Here is a 13,855-nt window from a genome sequence, read left to right on the forward strand (position 1 = left end):
CAAGACTGCTCAGTGTCTCCCAGAAGTCAAGGCTGTGCTCCAGACAGACAGTCAATGCTACAGACAGTCGGATAGTGGGGACAGTATCCAGCCTGGCCCAGGGCATGGTAGAGCCCAATACTTGCTTTGTGTAGTGTGTCCCTGGGATGAGTGAGAGGGGTCTCTTTTGGGTTTGGGTCAAAGGAGAAGCCGGAAGTCAAGAGTAGAAAGGAGCATTGCTAAGAGGCAGCAATCCGAGATCAGTATTCTCCTAGACTCCTTAACTGGGATTCCCAGTACTCCTGGCACCATGTTGCTAGGTAACCTCCCATGGTAGAGGACAGCTGGCTGGGACCAGGCAGCTCGAGGCTTGTTGCCTGGTGGCTGCTGGGTCTGGTGCCTGCTCTAAGGGGAGGAGGAAACAAGTGGCCACCCAGGGCACTCAGAGAAAAACTCTAGGACATCCTTAATCCCGACTCTCCTTTGGTGCCCAACATTCAAGGAGAGATTCAGGTAGTCTGGGATGAGATGAGGCTCAGTTGGTAGCATGTTTGCCTAGCATGCTTGAAACTGGCTTTGATCCAGCACCACATAAAACCAAGCACGGGCTTGGGTGGTGGCGGCGCACACCTTAATCCCAGCAGTCGGGAAGCAGAGACAGGCGGATCTCTATGAGTTCGAGGCCAGCCTGGTCTACAAGAGCTAGTTCCAGGACAGGCTTCAAAGCTACAGAGAAACCCTGTCTTGAAACCACCACCACACACACACATACACACACACACACACACACACACACACACACACACACACACACAACACCGCCAAAAAAAACCAAGCACAGGGCCGGTGACATGGCTTAGAGGATAAAGACTTTTGCTTCCAAGCCTGACAGCCTGAATTTAACCCCTGAGACCTACACAGTCGAAGGAGAGAGAAACTGGCTTCCTCAAGTTCTCAGACCTCCGTATGCACGGCATGGCAGATAGGCACTCTCATCCCACCCCACCACACCCCACATATGCATATACACATATAGAAATATAAGATATAATTAAGAAACGGGCAGGGGGCTGGAGAGATGGCTCAATGGTTAAGAACACTGGCTGCTCTTCCAGAGGTCGTGAGTTCAATTCCCAGCAACCACATGGTGGCTCACAACCATCTGTAATGAGGTCTGGCGCCCTCATCCCACGTGTGAGCATACATGTAGGCAGAATGTTGTATACATAATAAATAAATAAATCTAAAGGAAGGGAGGGAGGGAGGGAGGGAGGGAGGGAGGGAGGGAGGGAGGGGCAGGGTGGTATGTGCCTGTAATCCCAACACTTGGGAAGTGGAACCAGGAGGGTTAGAACTGAGTCCATGGTTAGCCCAGGCAGGCACCTTAATGGTTCTAAGGGGTGAAACTTTCAGTGTAAACAAAATTTCACCTAAGAAGTATAAACATGTAACTCCGTTAAGAGCACAGCTTTCTTCTTCCCTTTGATGGGGCAGTCTTTCTAAACCCTTGGGCTCTGGGGCACAATTTGAAAATTTCTTGGTTGAAGTATTATAGCCTGAGTTTAGTGAAATATTAAATGACCTCCGGCTGCTAAGCCATTGTGACAGGTTTTCATGTTTTTCTGGGTAAAGAGGAAACAGTTATAAAGTTAATGAAAAGTATAGACCTACTGCCCAGAAAAACATACGTGGCTTAATTCTGCATCCCATGGCACACAGAAAGCAGTCTGTAAACCGCAGGCTAACAACCATTATCTTGCAGGAAATTTGTTTATCAAATGGGATAAAGTTTGTTATTTTTTATTCCTTTATTTATTTTATATACATGAATATTTTGCCTGCACGTATTTCTGTGTACAGTGTTTGTGACTGTCACCCTCTGAGATCAGAAGGGCATCAGACCCCCCCCCCCGGAACTGAAGTTATAGATGGTTTTGAGGCACCATGTGGGTGCTGGGAATCGATTCCTCTGAGCCCAATACTTCAGATAATACTTAGAACACTGAGGTCTGAAAGAGGGAGGTGATGTAGAGACCACCTGTCTATCAAACACTATGTAGGACGGTTCTGATGAGCAGACAGTACCAGAAGGCCGGGACTGATGTGAGTCAGTGGTCCTAAAAGGATAAGGATGGGAGGCAGGAGGCAAAAGCGGACGTGGCTGCCCCTCCCCCCCCATTTCCAGTTGGATAAGCTGGAGAGCAATAGGAAAGCTCCTCCCACCACTGACTTTATAACGGATGAGGGAGTTAAGGGTGTCATGCTCCAGAGCCTCAACCCATGCACGCACCACAACTCAAGCTGAGAAATCCCAGCCCAAAAAGAATAAAGAATGCCCGCTCACGAAAACATCCAGCTGGGGCTGTGCCTGGAAGTCTCGTGTGATGGGGACTGAGGTTTCAAACTGTGACATTTCTTTGAGCAGAGACTAAGCAGAGTAGAGCTTATTCCTGTTTCTAAGTGAAGGGCAAGTCCTCCTAACAGAGGAGGGAGGATGGGGAGGGGAACCAAAGGCTTCCCATACCTGGCCTTAATCCACGGGCTCTGCTCCAGTCTCAGGAGTGCTTTCTGAGCCAAGAAGCCGCTACTACCCATTGACCTGTGTCCCCAGCTCATTGGCACTTGACACCTGAAACAGCTTAATCTCCAAAAGGAGACATTATCTCCAGAGGAACTGCTTTTCCTCTGAGAGGAGAAGGAGGGGGTGAGCCCGTGCGTGCGTGGGGGAGGGTGGGAAGTGTCCTTCTCCAGAACCCAAGGCATTAGTCACACTTAAGAACCTGTTCTTGAGACTCGCCCCTCCCAGCCGAGACAAACCCTGGCACTGCCGGCCTGCTCCCTGGGGTGACTGGGAGTCAAAGACTCCTGCCTGGTTCTGGCTTCTCCCTGGGGGTCGGGGAGACAGGAGTTAGTCCACCAGCAACCTCTCAGAAGCTGTTAATGGTTCATCCAATGACATTCATCCACTAAAATGACGTGGCTGAGATGTGTGGGTCGCAGCTGTGTGTCCTTTTTACTGTAAATGGACGGGAGGCTCCGAGGAGAGCCTCCAGTGGGGGCGGGAGTAGAAGCTCATGGCAAGTGGGGAAACAAGAACGGCAGGGGGGGGCATATTAAAGTAGGACAATGGGCACACAGGGCCCGCTGTGTTATTTTGATATTTGGAAATCATATTTAAAAGTCTGGCATGGTGGCATACATCCATATTTCTTTCTCTAGGAAGCAGGAGGTAGTCATTCGATCAGTTTAATGCCAGCCTAGGCTACATAGCAAGACCTTGTTTCAAAAAAAAAATTATAGGGCTGGAGAGATGTCTCAGCGGTTAAGAGCATTGCCCGCTCTTCCAAAGGTCCTGAGTTCAATTCCCTCTGTAATGAGGTCTGGAGCCCTTTTCTGGCCTTCAGGCATACACACAGAAAGAATATTGTATACATAATAAATAAATACAAAAAAATTATAGACATAAATGTGAATCTTAAGTTTTCACAGCTTCAGGTACAACAGAAGTTTAAGGCTAGCCTGGGCTACATAAGACACGGTCTCAGAAAACAATAAACAACAACAACAAACTTTTAAAGACCAGGGATGTTTGTTCTCTCCTGTATGTTTCTTTTCATTTATTTATTTATTTATTAAAAATTTCCACCTCCTCCCTTTCTCCCATTTCCCTCCCCCTCCCCCCTTCCCCCTCCCTCTTCAGTCCTAAGAGAAGTCTTGAACCAGAGTCATAAAGAAACCCATTGTCTTAAAACTGATTGTTCCACTGCTGGGAATCTACCCAAAGAAAACAACACAAGAGACACAGGAAACATCATTGGAGTTCAATATAAAACAGAGAAAGCTTGAATGAAACCCAGTATCCAACAATAGAAGAACAGTTAAAGAAGCCGTGGCGCAATCATTAAACGCACGGGAAGGCATTCTAAACGACCTGAAAGCCAGCAAAAGAGTCGCAACCCAAACCAGCATAGTGCACGACCTTTTCTTTGTACCTGTTCTTGATCCTAGGGACAAGCCCGGGTCCGGACAGGCTCAGCGTCTGCTCCACCATGGAGCCACGCCCCAGCCCTTTACTTTGTTTTAGAAACTTTATACAGAAGACCGGAAATGCAACTCCCAGGTGAAGCATATGCAAGACTCCTGAGTTCAAGCCCCACCACCACCTCCCCAGCTGCCCCACCCAGCATGCGCAGAAAAATAATCTGGAAAGAGATACAGCGAAATATTAAAACTGATTCTCTCAGGCCACCTTTCACCTCGCAGACAGGGCACATTTGTGGGGGACTTGGCCCGTTGACAGATGACCTACTTCTGGGTCTCCAGCAGGGTCAGTTCTCTTGCTGTGACCAATCGAAAGTCAGCCTTGGCCTAAGGGTCCAAAAATAAAGGAACGCAGTAAAATTGGGTGTGGGATGAGTTATTCTTTCCTTGATGGGCTTATAGCAGATCTATTTTTAAAATTTTTATTACATTCTATCTATCATCTCCCTGTTTTTCTGTTTGTCTACCGTGTGTGTACATCTGAGTACACACGCATGTGTACATGTCTGTGTCTGGATGAAGCCAAAGACTGACATTGGCATGTCTTCCTTGGTCTGTCCCCACCTCATTTGTTTGAGAAGGGTCTCTCACGGAACCTGGAACTCGCTGACTCATCTAGATGAGTAGCCAGAAAACCCAGGGACCCTTGTACTCGAGCTCCCCAGTTCTGGGATGATGGGCAGAAGCCACCATACCTGGACAATGCTGGTTGTTGGGACAAAACTGAGGTCCTCCTGCTTGTGCTCCAAAGACTCGGCTGATTAAGTCATCTCCCCAGACCCCCTGTCTGCTTTCGGTTCAGCTGCCAAACCAGGCCATCTGGAAGCAGCACCCTTGGCAGCGCGGCCGGAGGAATGCCCTGGCCGGAAGAAGTCTGGGATAGAATGCCGCACTGCCAGTGGGTCACCTAGTCTTGTCCCTTGGGTGTTTCCGCCGGCCACCTGTCCCCTCTAGTCTGCCGTTGCAGGTGTCATTTCTGGCAGCAAAGCTAAGTGTCTCTGGGGGCCTGCTTGCCACTGCTGGGGAAATGGGGGCAAACAGGAGTGTGCAATGGCAGTTTCGTGTCTTTGTTTTCTGGATGTATTTTATGATCTGTCTCCTCCCCACCTTGTCCTCATCAGCACACATCACAGAGATGTGGAAACCGGGACTCTTTCAGATCCTGGATCTTCAAGGCTCCTAATGCTGAGAGTGTCTCCCTAGAATGCGGAAGTCCCGGCATGTTCCGTATCACCAATATTGCCAGAGTTTGAATATTTTATTTGTAAAGGAGGAACAGAACGTCTGAAAACAAAACATTTTTTAGCACTTAATTTTTTTTGCACAGTTGCAACAAAAACGCTTTAAGAATCTGTGAAGAGCTATTGGGTAAGCCTCAGGGAGACCCTGCGACAGGGGACCAGCCAGTAGGACGCCATGATGCTGTCTTCCGCTGCTTAATCTTGGTGTCTTTTTTTAGTTCAGCCAACTGAATGGTAATTGAAAATATATTTTTCCCCTAAAACAATTGGAGCTGTCTCTTGAATTTAGACTTGCAGGAAATCAGGTTTCCATGGGAAGGCCTATTTGACAGAATAACTCAAGAGTCTGGGTATGTTCTCCAGGATAGACGGCATAACGCTTTTGAAATTTAATTCAGAAAACATATAGCTTAGACCGGTCTTGAATTTGCAGTCCTTTCGCCTCAGCTTCCCGAGGGTTGAGATTACAGGTTTGTGCTACCACACACAGTCATAACATTTTTTCCCACTGTAATTACAGCACAGGGTTGGTGAGTTGGCTCAGCAGGTAAAGGTACCTTCAGCCAAACCCGAGGACGTGAGTTCAATCCCTGGGACCCACGTGGTGGTAGGAAAGTCGTCCTCTGGCCTCTAACATGTGTGCACACTGGACACACAAATAAGTTAATTATTTAATGTAATTTTAAAGCAGTGTAACCATTTAGTTTCACACATAACCAAACTTGCCATCTTAGCCATTAGTTTATTTATGTGCACGGGTGTTTTGTGCCACTTTTTAAAAAATATTTATTTATTTATTATGTATACAATATTCTGTCTGTGTGTATGCCTGCAGGCCAGAAGAGGGCACCAGACCCCATTACAGATGGTTGTGAGCCACCATGTGGTTGTGGAAATTGAACTCAGGACCTTTGGAAGAGCAGGCATCTCTCCAGCCCCTATTTTGTACCACTTTTATGCCTGATGCCTGGGGAGACCAGAGCAAGGGACCTGAGCCTCTAGAGCTGGAGTTACGATGGCTGCAAGCTGCATCTGGGTGCTGGGGATCACACCCAGATCCTGTGGAAGAGCAGGAAGAAGCTAGTGCTCTAAACCGCCAGGTCATTTCTCCTTGTTTTTCCACGAAGTAATTGAGGCTTAGAGAAGCTGAGCATCCTGAAACGGCAGTGGGGTAGTAGGATTACCTCTTACTTAAGGCAGCCCAAAGAGGCCAGATCTCTTATGGGCCCCCCACTGCCTGCACTGTGGACCATACCTTTCTGTCACCAGCTCTTCAGCATCTACTTCCCTAGCTCTAGCGGTGGATGTCAACCATGTAAGGATGCAATCTGTAGATTGCCAACAGTCTCTGAAACATCATGTGCCAACTTAATGATCCTTGTGAAAGGAGAGAGAGAAGGAAAAGGGGAGGATGGAAAGAACGGGTTTCCGATTTTGTTAGTTTGCATTAGAGTCCCGTGTAGCTCAGGCTAGCCTCAGATTCCCTATGTAGCTGAGGATGACCTTGAATTTATGCTCCTTCAGTCTCTGCATCCCAAGTTCTGGAATTACAGACTTTTATCACCACACTCAGTATACGCTGTACTGGGGATGGATCCCAGAGCAAAAACTGTTACCAACTGAGTGGCATCTCTAGCTCAGGGAGGACAGATTCCCGTCCAAATACCATCCTGACCTGCCAATGTTTTCTTCTGTCAGTGCATCTGATACCTGGACAAGGCCTAAAGATGTTATGTGACGAAATTCTAAAGCTGGAGATCAGTACAACCCAACAGACAGTCCAACATGACAGTTAGGCAACATGGATTCCGGCTTGAAGGGTCTCCTCTCTTCTTTTTTGAGGGCCCAGGAGCATTACTTGGCTGGGTGGTGGGGGATGAGGCATGGATTGATTAAAGGTCCCCACCCTCATTTCTAAATGCTTTCATTAATTCTCAAAGAACAGAGAATAACCAATCCCTGTCGTGCCTGACACTGAAGTTTAGACGTGTCACACCTGTGTGTGGAAGGAGGAAGACATTGTGTGCTGGGCAGATTACTGTGTGTGTGTCCTATGTTAATCTGTGAAGTCTGCTGACTGTACACTTTCAAAAGCAGATGACTAGGTCATTGAGATATTGTTGGTTTAGTGGTGAATCATGTCAAATTGATGGAATTAAGGAATGCCTAGGACGTGGGGTTGGAGGGACAGTTCAGCAGTTAAGAGCTCTTATTGAGCCGGGCGATGATGGCGCACGCCTTAATCCCAGCACTCGGGAGGCAGAGGCAGGCGGATCTCTGTGCGTTCGAGGCCAGCCTGGTCTACAAGAGCTAGTTCCAGGACAGGCTCCAAATACAGAGAAACTCTGTCTTGAAAAACCAAAAAAAAAAGAAAGCTCTTGTGCTCTCCCAGGAGTCCTGGGTTCGATTCCCAGTCCCCACATGAACTGCAGTCCCAGGGGAACTGAGGTCTTTGTCTCACTTCTTTGGGCACAGGCTTGCATGTGGTGCAGACATGCAAGAAGACAAAACAGTTATGCACATAATATTTTAAAAATCTAAAGAAATGCCCAGGACATTAGCGAGGCACACCGTCGAATGGTGTGTCTGTGAAGAAACATCTAGAGAGGATGAGCTGAAGGGAGTACCCACGCAGAATGTGACATCATCAGTCCGTGGGCTGGGGTCGAATAAGGGAAAGGAGAAACCAACCCAGACGAGGGGTGGCATTCCCTTTCCTCCACTTTCTGGCCACTGAAATGGGAGCAAACCGTCTCACTTCCCCACTGCCACGTCTCCCCCTCCAAAGTGGACTACATAACCCCGGACACAAACCCAAATCAGCTCTTTTTTTTTTAAAGATTTATTTATTATGTATACAACATTCTGCCTCCATGTATGCCCGCATGCCAGAGGAAGGCTCCAGATCTCATTACAGATGGTTGTGAGCCATCATGTGGTTGCTGGGAATTGAACTCAGGACCTCTGGAAGAGCAGACAGTGTTCGTAACCACTGAGCCATCTCTCCAGCCCCCAAATCAGCTCTTGCTCCCTTAAATTGCTCCCTTAAATTGGCTGTTTGGCCAAAACAATGAGAAAAGTCACTAACACCGCGGGGAGCTGACTACCCACAGGACACTGAGCGGAACGGAGGACACACACTAGGTACTCCCTGCTTTAGCTCCGCCTGAGCTCCTCTTTCACCACGTGATCTTAAAGCACAGTTCAGTCTGCAAAGCTGCAGCAGGGCTGCTGTCTCTGGACGCTGCGACTCTTCCCCGCGAATGGCATGAAAAAAATTAACACATATTAAAAGGGAAATTTTTGAAGACTCAGAACTGCCATTCTTCCAGAAAATCTCTTAGCCTCCCAGCACCTGGAGAGAGCAAATGAAAGCCCGTGCAAAGGGACGGATTTGGCCCTGTGCGCTTTCAGAAGGTCAAACGCAATTAGAGCGAATTAAAATGATCTGTTTGAGTAGATGAGCTACTTTAACACCAGCTCTCGGGCCTCAGAAACGAACCTAGCTCGGCTTCCGTGGGTGACTGGTAGCATCTTATTTAACTTTTAGGCTTGGCTGTGAAATTTGGCCCGGTGTGTGTTTATGTTTTATCAGGCCTATAAAAGTGGGAGAGGATTCCTTCTGGGACAGTCTGAGTTCCAGCTCAGGTTGTGACTTACAGGTTCTGTGACCTTGGACAAGCTAGCCATTTTATCCCGCCATTTCAACTTGACAATGAAGAAAACAGTGTCTGCACAGTCTGCCTCCTAGGGAGCTGTGAAGCTCAAATGAGATGGGAACTGTGCAGCCTACACAAACAGCCAGGACCAGTGGGTTCACAGATAGAATCCCTTCTGCCTCGCGCTGCCAAATCTCTATTGAATATGCATACTGTGGGATTCCCTTAACTCTTATTCTTGTAACAAGACCCTTTGAAAGTATCCTTTTTAGAACTAAAATCACGTTATGTTTAGCTGGCCTGTTTACCCCCCCAATGACAGGATATTTATCTCTGAGACAAAGAAACAGCTAAAACCATGAAGAAAAGGAGGCCCAGAGAGATAGTAACCTCGGGCACAAAAAACCTCACCGTCCTGACAGGCTTTCTCTCCTTGGTGAAACTGACATTAAAATCCAAAGCCATACATTCTGGTATAAAATTCAGCTCCAGAAGACGGGTGAGGTGCACATCTGTAAATCTCAACATCTGAGAGGTGAAGGCAGGGAGATCTGGGAATTTGTGGATATCTTTGGCTATGCAAAGAATCCAAGGGTAGGGCCACCAGGTGGCACCTGCTGCCAAGCCTGACGACCTGAGTTCGATCCCTGGGACCCTGTGCTGCGTACTTTCATGTCAGCTTGGCACAAGCTAAAGTCCTACGAGAGCAGGGAACCTCAATTAGGAAACCGCCTCCATAAGACCAGGTTGTAGGCAAGCCTAGAGGGCATTTTCTTGATTAGTGACTGAGGGGGAGGGCTGAGCCCACGGTGGGTGGTGCCACCCTGGACTGGTGGTCCTGGATTCTATAAGAAATCAGGCTGACCAAACCACGGTGAGCAAGCCAGTAAGCAGCACCCCTCCAGGGCGTCAGCATCAGCTCCTGCCTCCAGGTTCCTGCCATGTTTGAGTTCCTGTCCTGACTTCTTCAATGATTAACAGTAAGATAGAAGTGTGATCTAAACAAACCCTTTCCTCCCCAAGCTGCTTGGGTCATGGTGTTTTAGGACATTAATTGTAACCCTAACTAAAAACAGACCCACATGGGGGAAGAATAGAACTTGAGTTTTTCAAGTTGTCCTCTGGCTTCTACATGTACCCCATAGCACATGCACCTTCTCATGCATGCACGCATGCGCTCACACACACACAGACACACACGCATGCACGCACACACGCATGCACGCACATACACACACATGCACGCATGCAGGCACACACGCACACATGCACGCACGCACACACGCTTGCACGCACTTACACATGCACGCATGCGCGCGCGCACACACAGACACACATGCACGCACGCACACACGCTTGCACGCACTTACACATGCACACATGCACGCGCGCACAGACACACATGCACGCACGCACACACGCATGCACGCACATACACACACATGCACACACGCAGGCACACGCGCACACACATGCAAACACGCGCGTGCACACACATACATGCACACAACAAATTATATATAATTTTTAAAAAGAAAGTTCAGGGCGGGAGAGATGGTTCATCAGTTAAGAGCACTTGCTGCTCTGTTGGAGGACCTAGGTTCAATTCTCAGGCTCACACCTATCTCTGAGGCTGATTCCAGAGGACCTGATGCCTTCTTCTGAGCTCTATGGGTATGAAGCATGTGCGTGGTGAACAGACAGACAGACAAGCAGAGCTCTCATACAGACAAAAATAAACTCCACACACACACAGTTCCAAACCCAGCCTGGGCAGTGTGAGACCCTACCCCAAACAAACAGAGAAAACAAACACTAAGGTTACAATTCGCTGACCTTCTGTTCTGCATCTTCTTCCGGAAGTGTTGAGTTCAGGTTACCACCCAAGTCCTGCTGGTCCAGCTTGGACTTGTGTGTGCTGGGCTGACAAAATGTATTTGGCAAATATTTACAAAGAAAGAAAAAAAAAAGACGTAGGCTACAATCGTTCTTCCTTCCTACTAAGTTTCTGGAGTCCCAGGACTGGAAGCACTGAGTTCACCATATTCCAGCAACCCTGAGATACTGCTGCTTCTGAGACAGTTAAGATACGACACAGGGCTTCCTCGCCGTCTCAACGCTTGGATTTTATAGATGCTAAGTGGGAAAGTCACGTATCTCAGGATAGATAGCACAGTGTGCGTTTTACCAAAGTAAAGCTCTGACAGGCTCGATTAGCAGACTTAACTCGCTCGATTAGCCTGTCTCATGGTCAGCCCCAGCTCCTTGCATGCTTTCAGATCATGCTTCGGTGTGGCTGCAAGGGGGACATTCATTCTGCTTTGGTTGTAGATACAGTAACAATCAATTATAAGCTTGGACCATGAAATACTTGGCAGAACAAAAACAAACAGGACCGCGGAACACTTCTCAGAACAAAAGCAATCAGTTCTGTGGCTCAAAGGAAGGCTTGAAGGAGCAGAACCGAGCGCTGAGTGCTGAGCTCCTGCTCGCCACATCAGCTGTGTTTCCTCGCTCGCTCGAGTAGGGCTTCTTGTTGTTGGACTACATGCTTGGTTTGTGGGCCGTGCTTCTGTTTCCGGGTTCCACTTCAGGGAAAGCAGCTGGACAGCAAGTGCCCTGGTGCGGGGAAGTGTGGACATGTGTGTGTGTCTGTGCATGTGTGTATGTGTATGTATGTGTGTATATGTATGTGTATGTGTGTATATGTGTGTGTGTGCGTGGTGTGTGTGTGTGTGTGTGTGTGTGTGTGTGTGAGAGAGAGAGAGAGAGAGAGAGAGAGAGAGAGAGAGAGAGAGAGAGAGAGAGAGAGAGAAACGGCAGCACATCACCTGCTGGGCTAAAGATAATATTTATACAACGCAATGTGAGTTTTCAGACTCCTTTTGATCTTTCGAGCAGAAGGAGAGCTAGAAATAAAGCTTTGTGTGACGATTGCTTTGTTTTTGTTGGTTTGTTTGCTTTTTGATGGGCCAGCCTCTCCATTTAGAATGTTCTTGTCCTTAAATTCTTCTGTCTGGGCAAGAAAAACGCCTATTTTTGGCAGTTTGTTGTCTGTTTTGTTTTTTGGACAGTCTTGCATAGCCGGGGCTGACCTTGAACTTGTAACCCTCGAACCGAGGGCATCGAGCATGCAATACAAGCACTCCCCGAGCAGGGTTACATGGCCAGCCTTAGTCTGTTCTTTAGTTACTCCATCCCTCCCCTCCACAGGATGTTATATATATATACAGCAGCAAAGAGAATCACATACAAACGTACTTCTAAGGGACTAAACCACAGCCAGGTGGGGAAAAAATTATTCAAATTATTGTAGTTCTTCTAGGGGCTTTTTAATCTTTGGGTACCATGATGACTTGCTCCTTGCCAGGATCCTTGGGCTGTTACGGTAATGAAGGGTGTTGGTAGCCCCCACAGCGGGCAGGAACTGTCAATGACTAAGCACTGATGATGGACCTTCTGCCTGCTCCTGTCTCCCTTGCAGTCAGAGTACCACTATGAATACACCGCCTGCGACAGCACGGGTTCCAGGTGGAGGGTCGCCGTGCCACACACCCCGGGCCTGTGCACCAGCCTCCCCGACCCCGTCAAGGGCACCGAGTGCTGTAAGCACCCTTCCTGTCCCAGGGTCTCCCCGATCCTTAGCCCCTAGCCTTCCATGCCAGGCTGTTCTTAATGGGACAGATGCCAGATCTTTCGTCCACCGCCAACCCTTCTGGAACGCGGTGCAGAAATTTTATTTCGCCAGGTGTGGTGGCAAAGGCCTTTAAGCCCAGCTCTTAGAAGGTAGAGGCAGGTGGATCTCTGTGAGTTAGAGGCCAGCCTGGTCTACATAGTGAGCTCCAGGACAGCCAGGACTATAGAGAGAGACCTTGTCTCAAAAAAACCTAAAATCAAAACCATACAAAAACCCACAAAACAAAAGAACAAAAAGAAAGAAATGTTATTTAATAGATTCAACCTGAGTATCTGAATTTGCTTTTATTTTTCAATTTAGATCCAATAATATAAACAATTCTAGATGCCTGCCACTCACACACACACACACGCACACACATGCACACACACATACATGCACACACATGCACACACACATGCACACACTCACACATGCACACACACTCACACACACATGCACAAACACACTCACACACACATGCACACACACGCACACACACATGCGCGCACACACATGCACACATACACACACATGCGCACGCACACACGCAAACACACACACACACTCTCTCACACACATACACTCACACACACTCACACACACACTCTCACACACATACACACACTCACACACACTCTCACACACACGCACACACACTCTCTCACACATACACACACTCACACACACTCACACACTCACACACACACACTCACACACACATGCACACACATACACACACTCACACACACACGCACACACACTCACACCCCCCTCCCCCCCTTCATTTTTCCTTTCTGCCTGTCTGTGCATTTCTCTCTGATCTGTACCTCCCAGCCTCAGAAGTCTTTAGGGAATATTGCAATTTGCTTTTGTTTTTGAAAAGGAAGCCGAAGAAACAAGCTTGTGCAGATACTGGTTTTTTTTTTGTTGTTGTTGTTGTTGTTTTAAATACACTGGGCATCACTTCAGGAAGCCAGAATCTTGCAGTGTGACCAGAAGGGTGGTGACTGCAGCTCCTATCCCAACTTTGTGACTCAGTCCTCACAGCTTTCTATCCCCTGTGTCCTGTTCTTCTAGGAATGCAAAGGGCATAACAATAAATCCCAGGAACTAAAGATGAGAGATCATTGAAAAAGTTGCAAAGGAGATAAAGGACTTTCAATTCCCACCTCAGTTTAGCCCAGTATCTCGTCCGTCCCTCCCTCCCTCCTTCCCTTCATTCCTCCCTCTTTCCCTCCCTCTCTCCTTCCACTCTC

The 13,855-nt window shown here is 48.0% G+C and overlaps 1 protein-coding gene across 3 annotated transcripts in view; it reads left to right on the forward strand.

The window, feature by feature from the left end:
* The window catches only part of Elapor1 (endosome-lysosome associated apoptosis and autophagy regulator 1), a 74,907-nt gene that overhangs the window by 25,231 nt on the left and 35,821 nt on the right, over nucleotides 1-13,855 (forward strand). For 2 of the 3 annotated variants that reach the window (XM_075981597.1, XM_075981598.1), the window contains exon 2: nucleotides 12,405-12,525. The exons of the other annotated variant lie outside the window; for it this stretch is intronic. In XM_075981597.1, coding sequence (XP_075837712.1) covers nucleotides 12,405-12,525 — 121 coding nt within the window. The remainder of the gene's footprint in view (nucleotides 1-12,404; nucleotides 12,526-13,855) is intronic. 3 annotated transcript variants of the gene reach the window in all.

The sequence above is a fragment of the Microtus pennsylvanicus genome, chromosome 7, assembly GCF_037038515.1.
Source record: "Microtus pennsylvanicus isolate mMicPen1 chromosome 7, mMicPen1.hap1, whole genome shotgun sequence".
NCBI lineage: Eukaryota > Metazoa > Chordata > Mammalia > Rodentia > Cricetidae > Microtus > Microtus pennsylvanicus.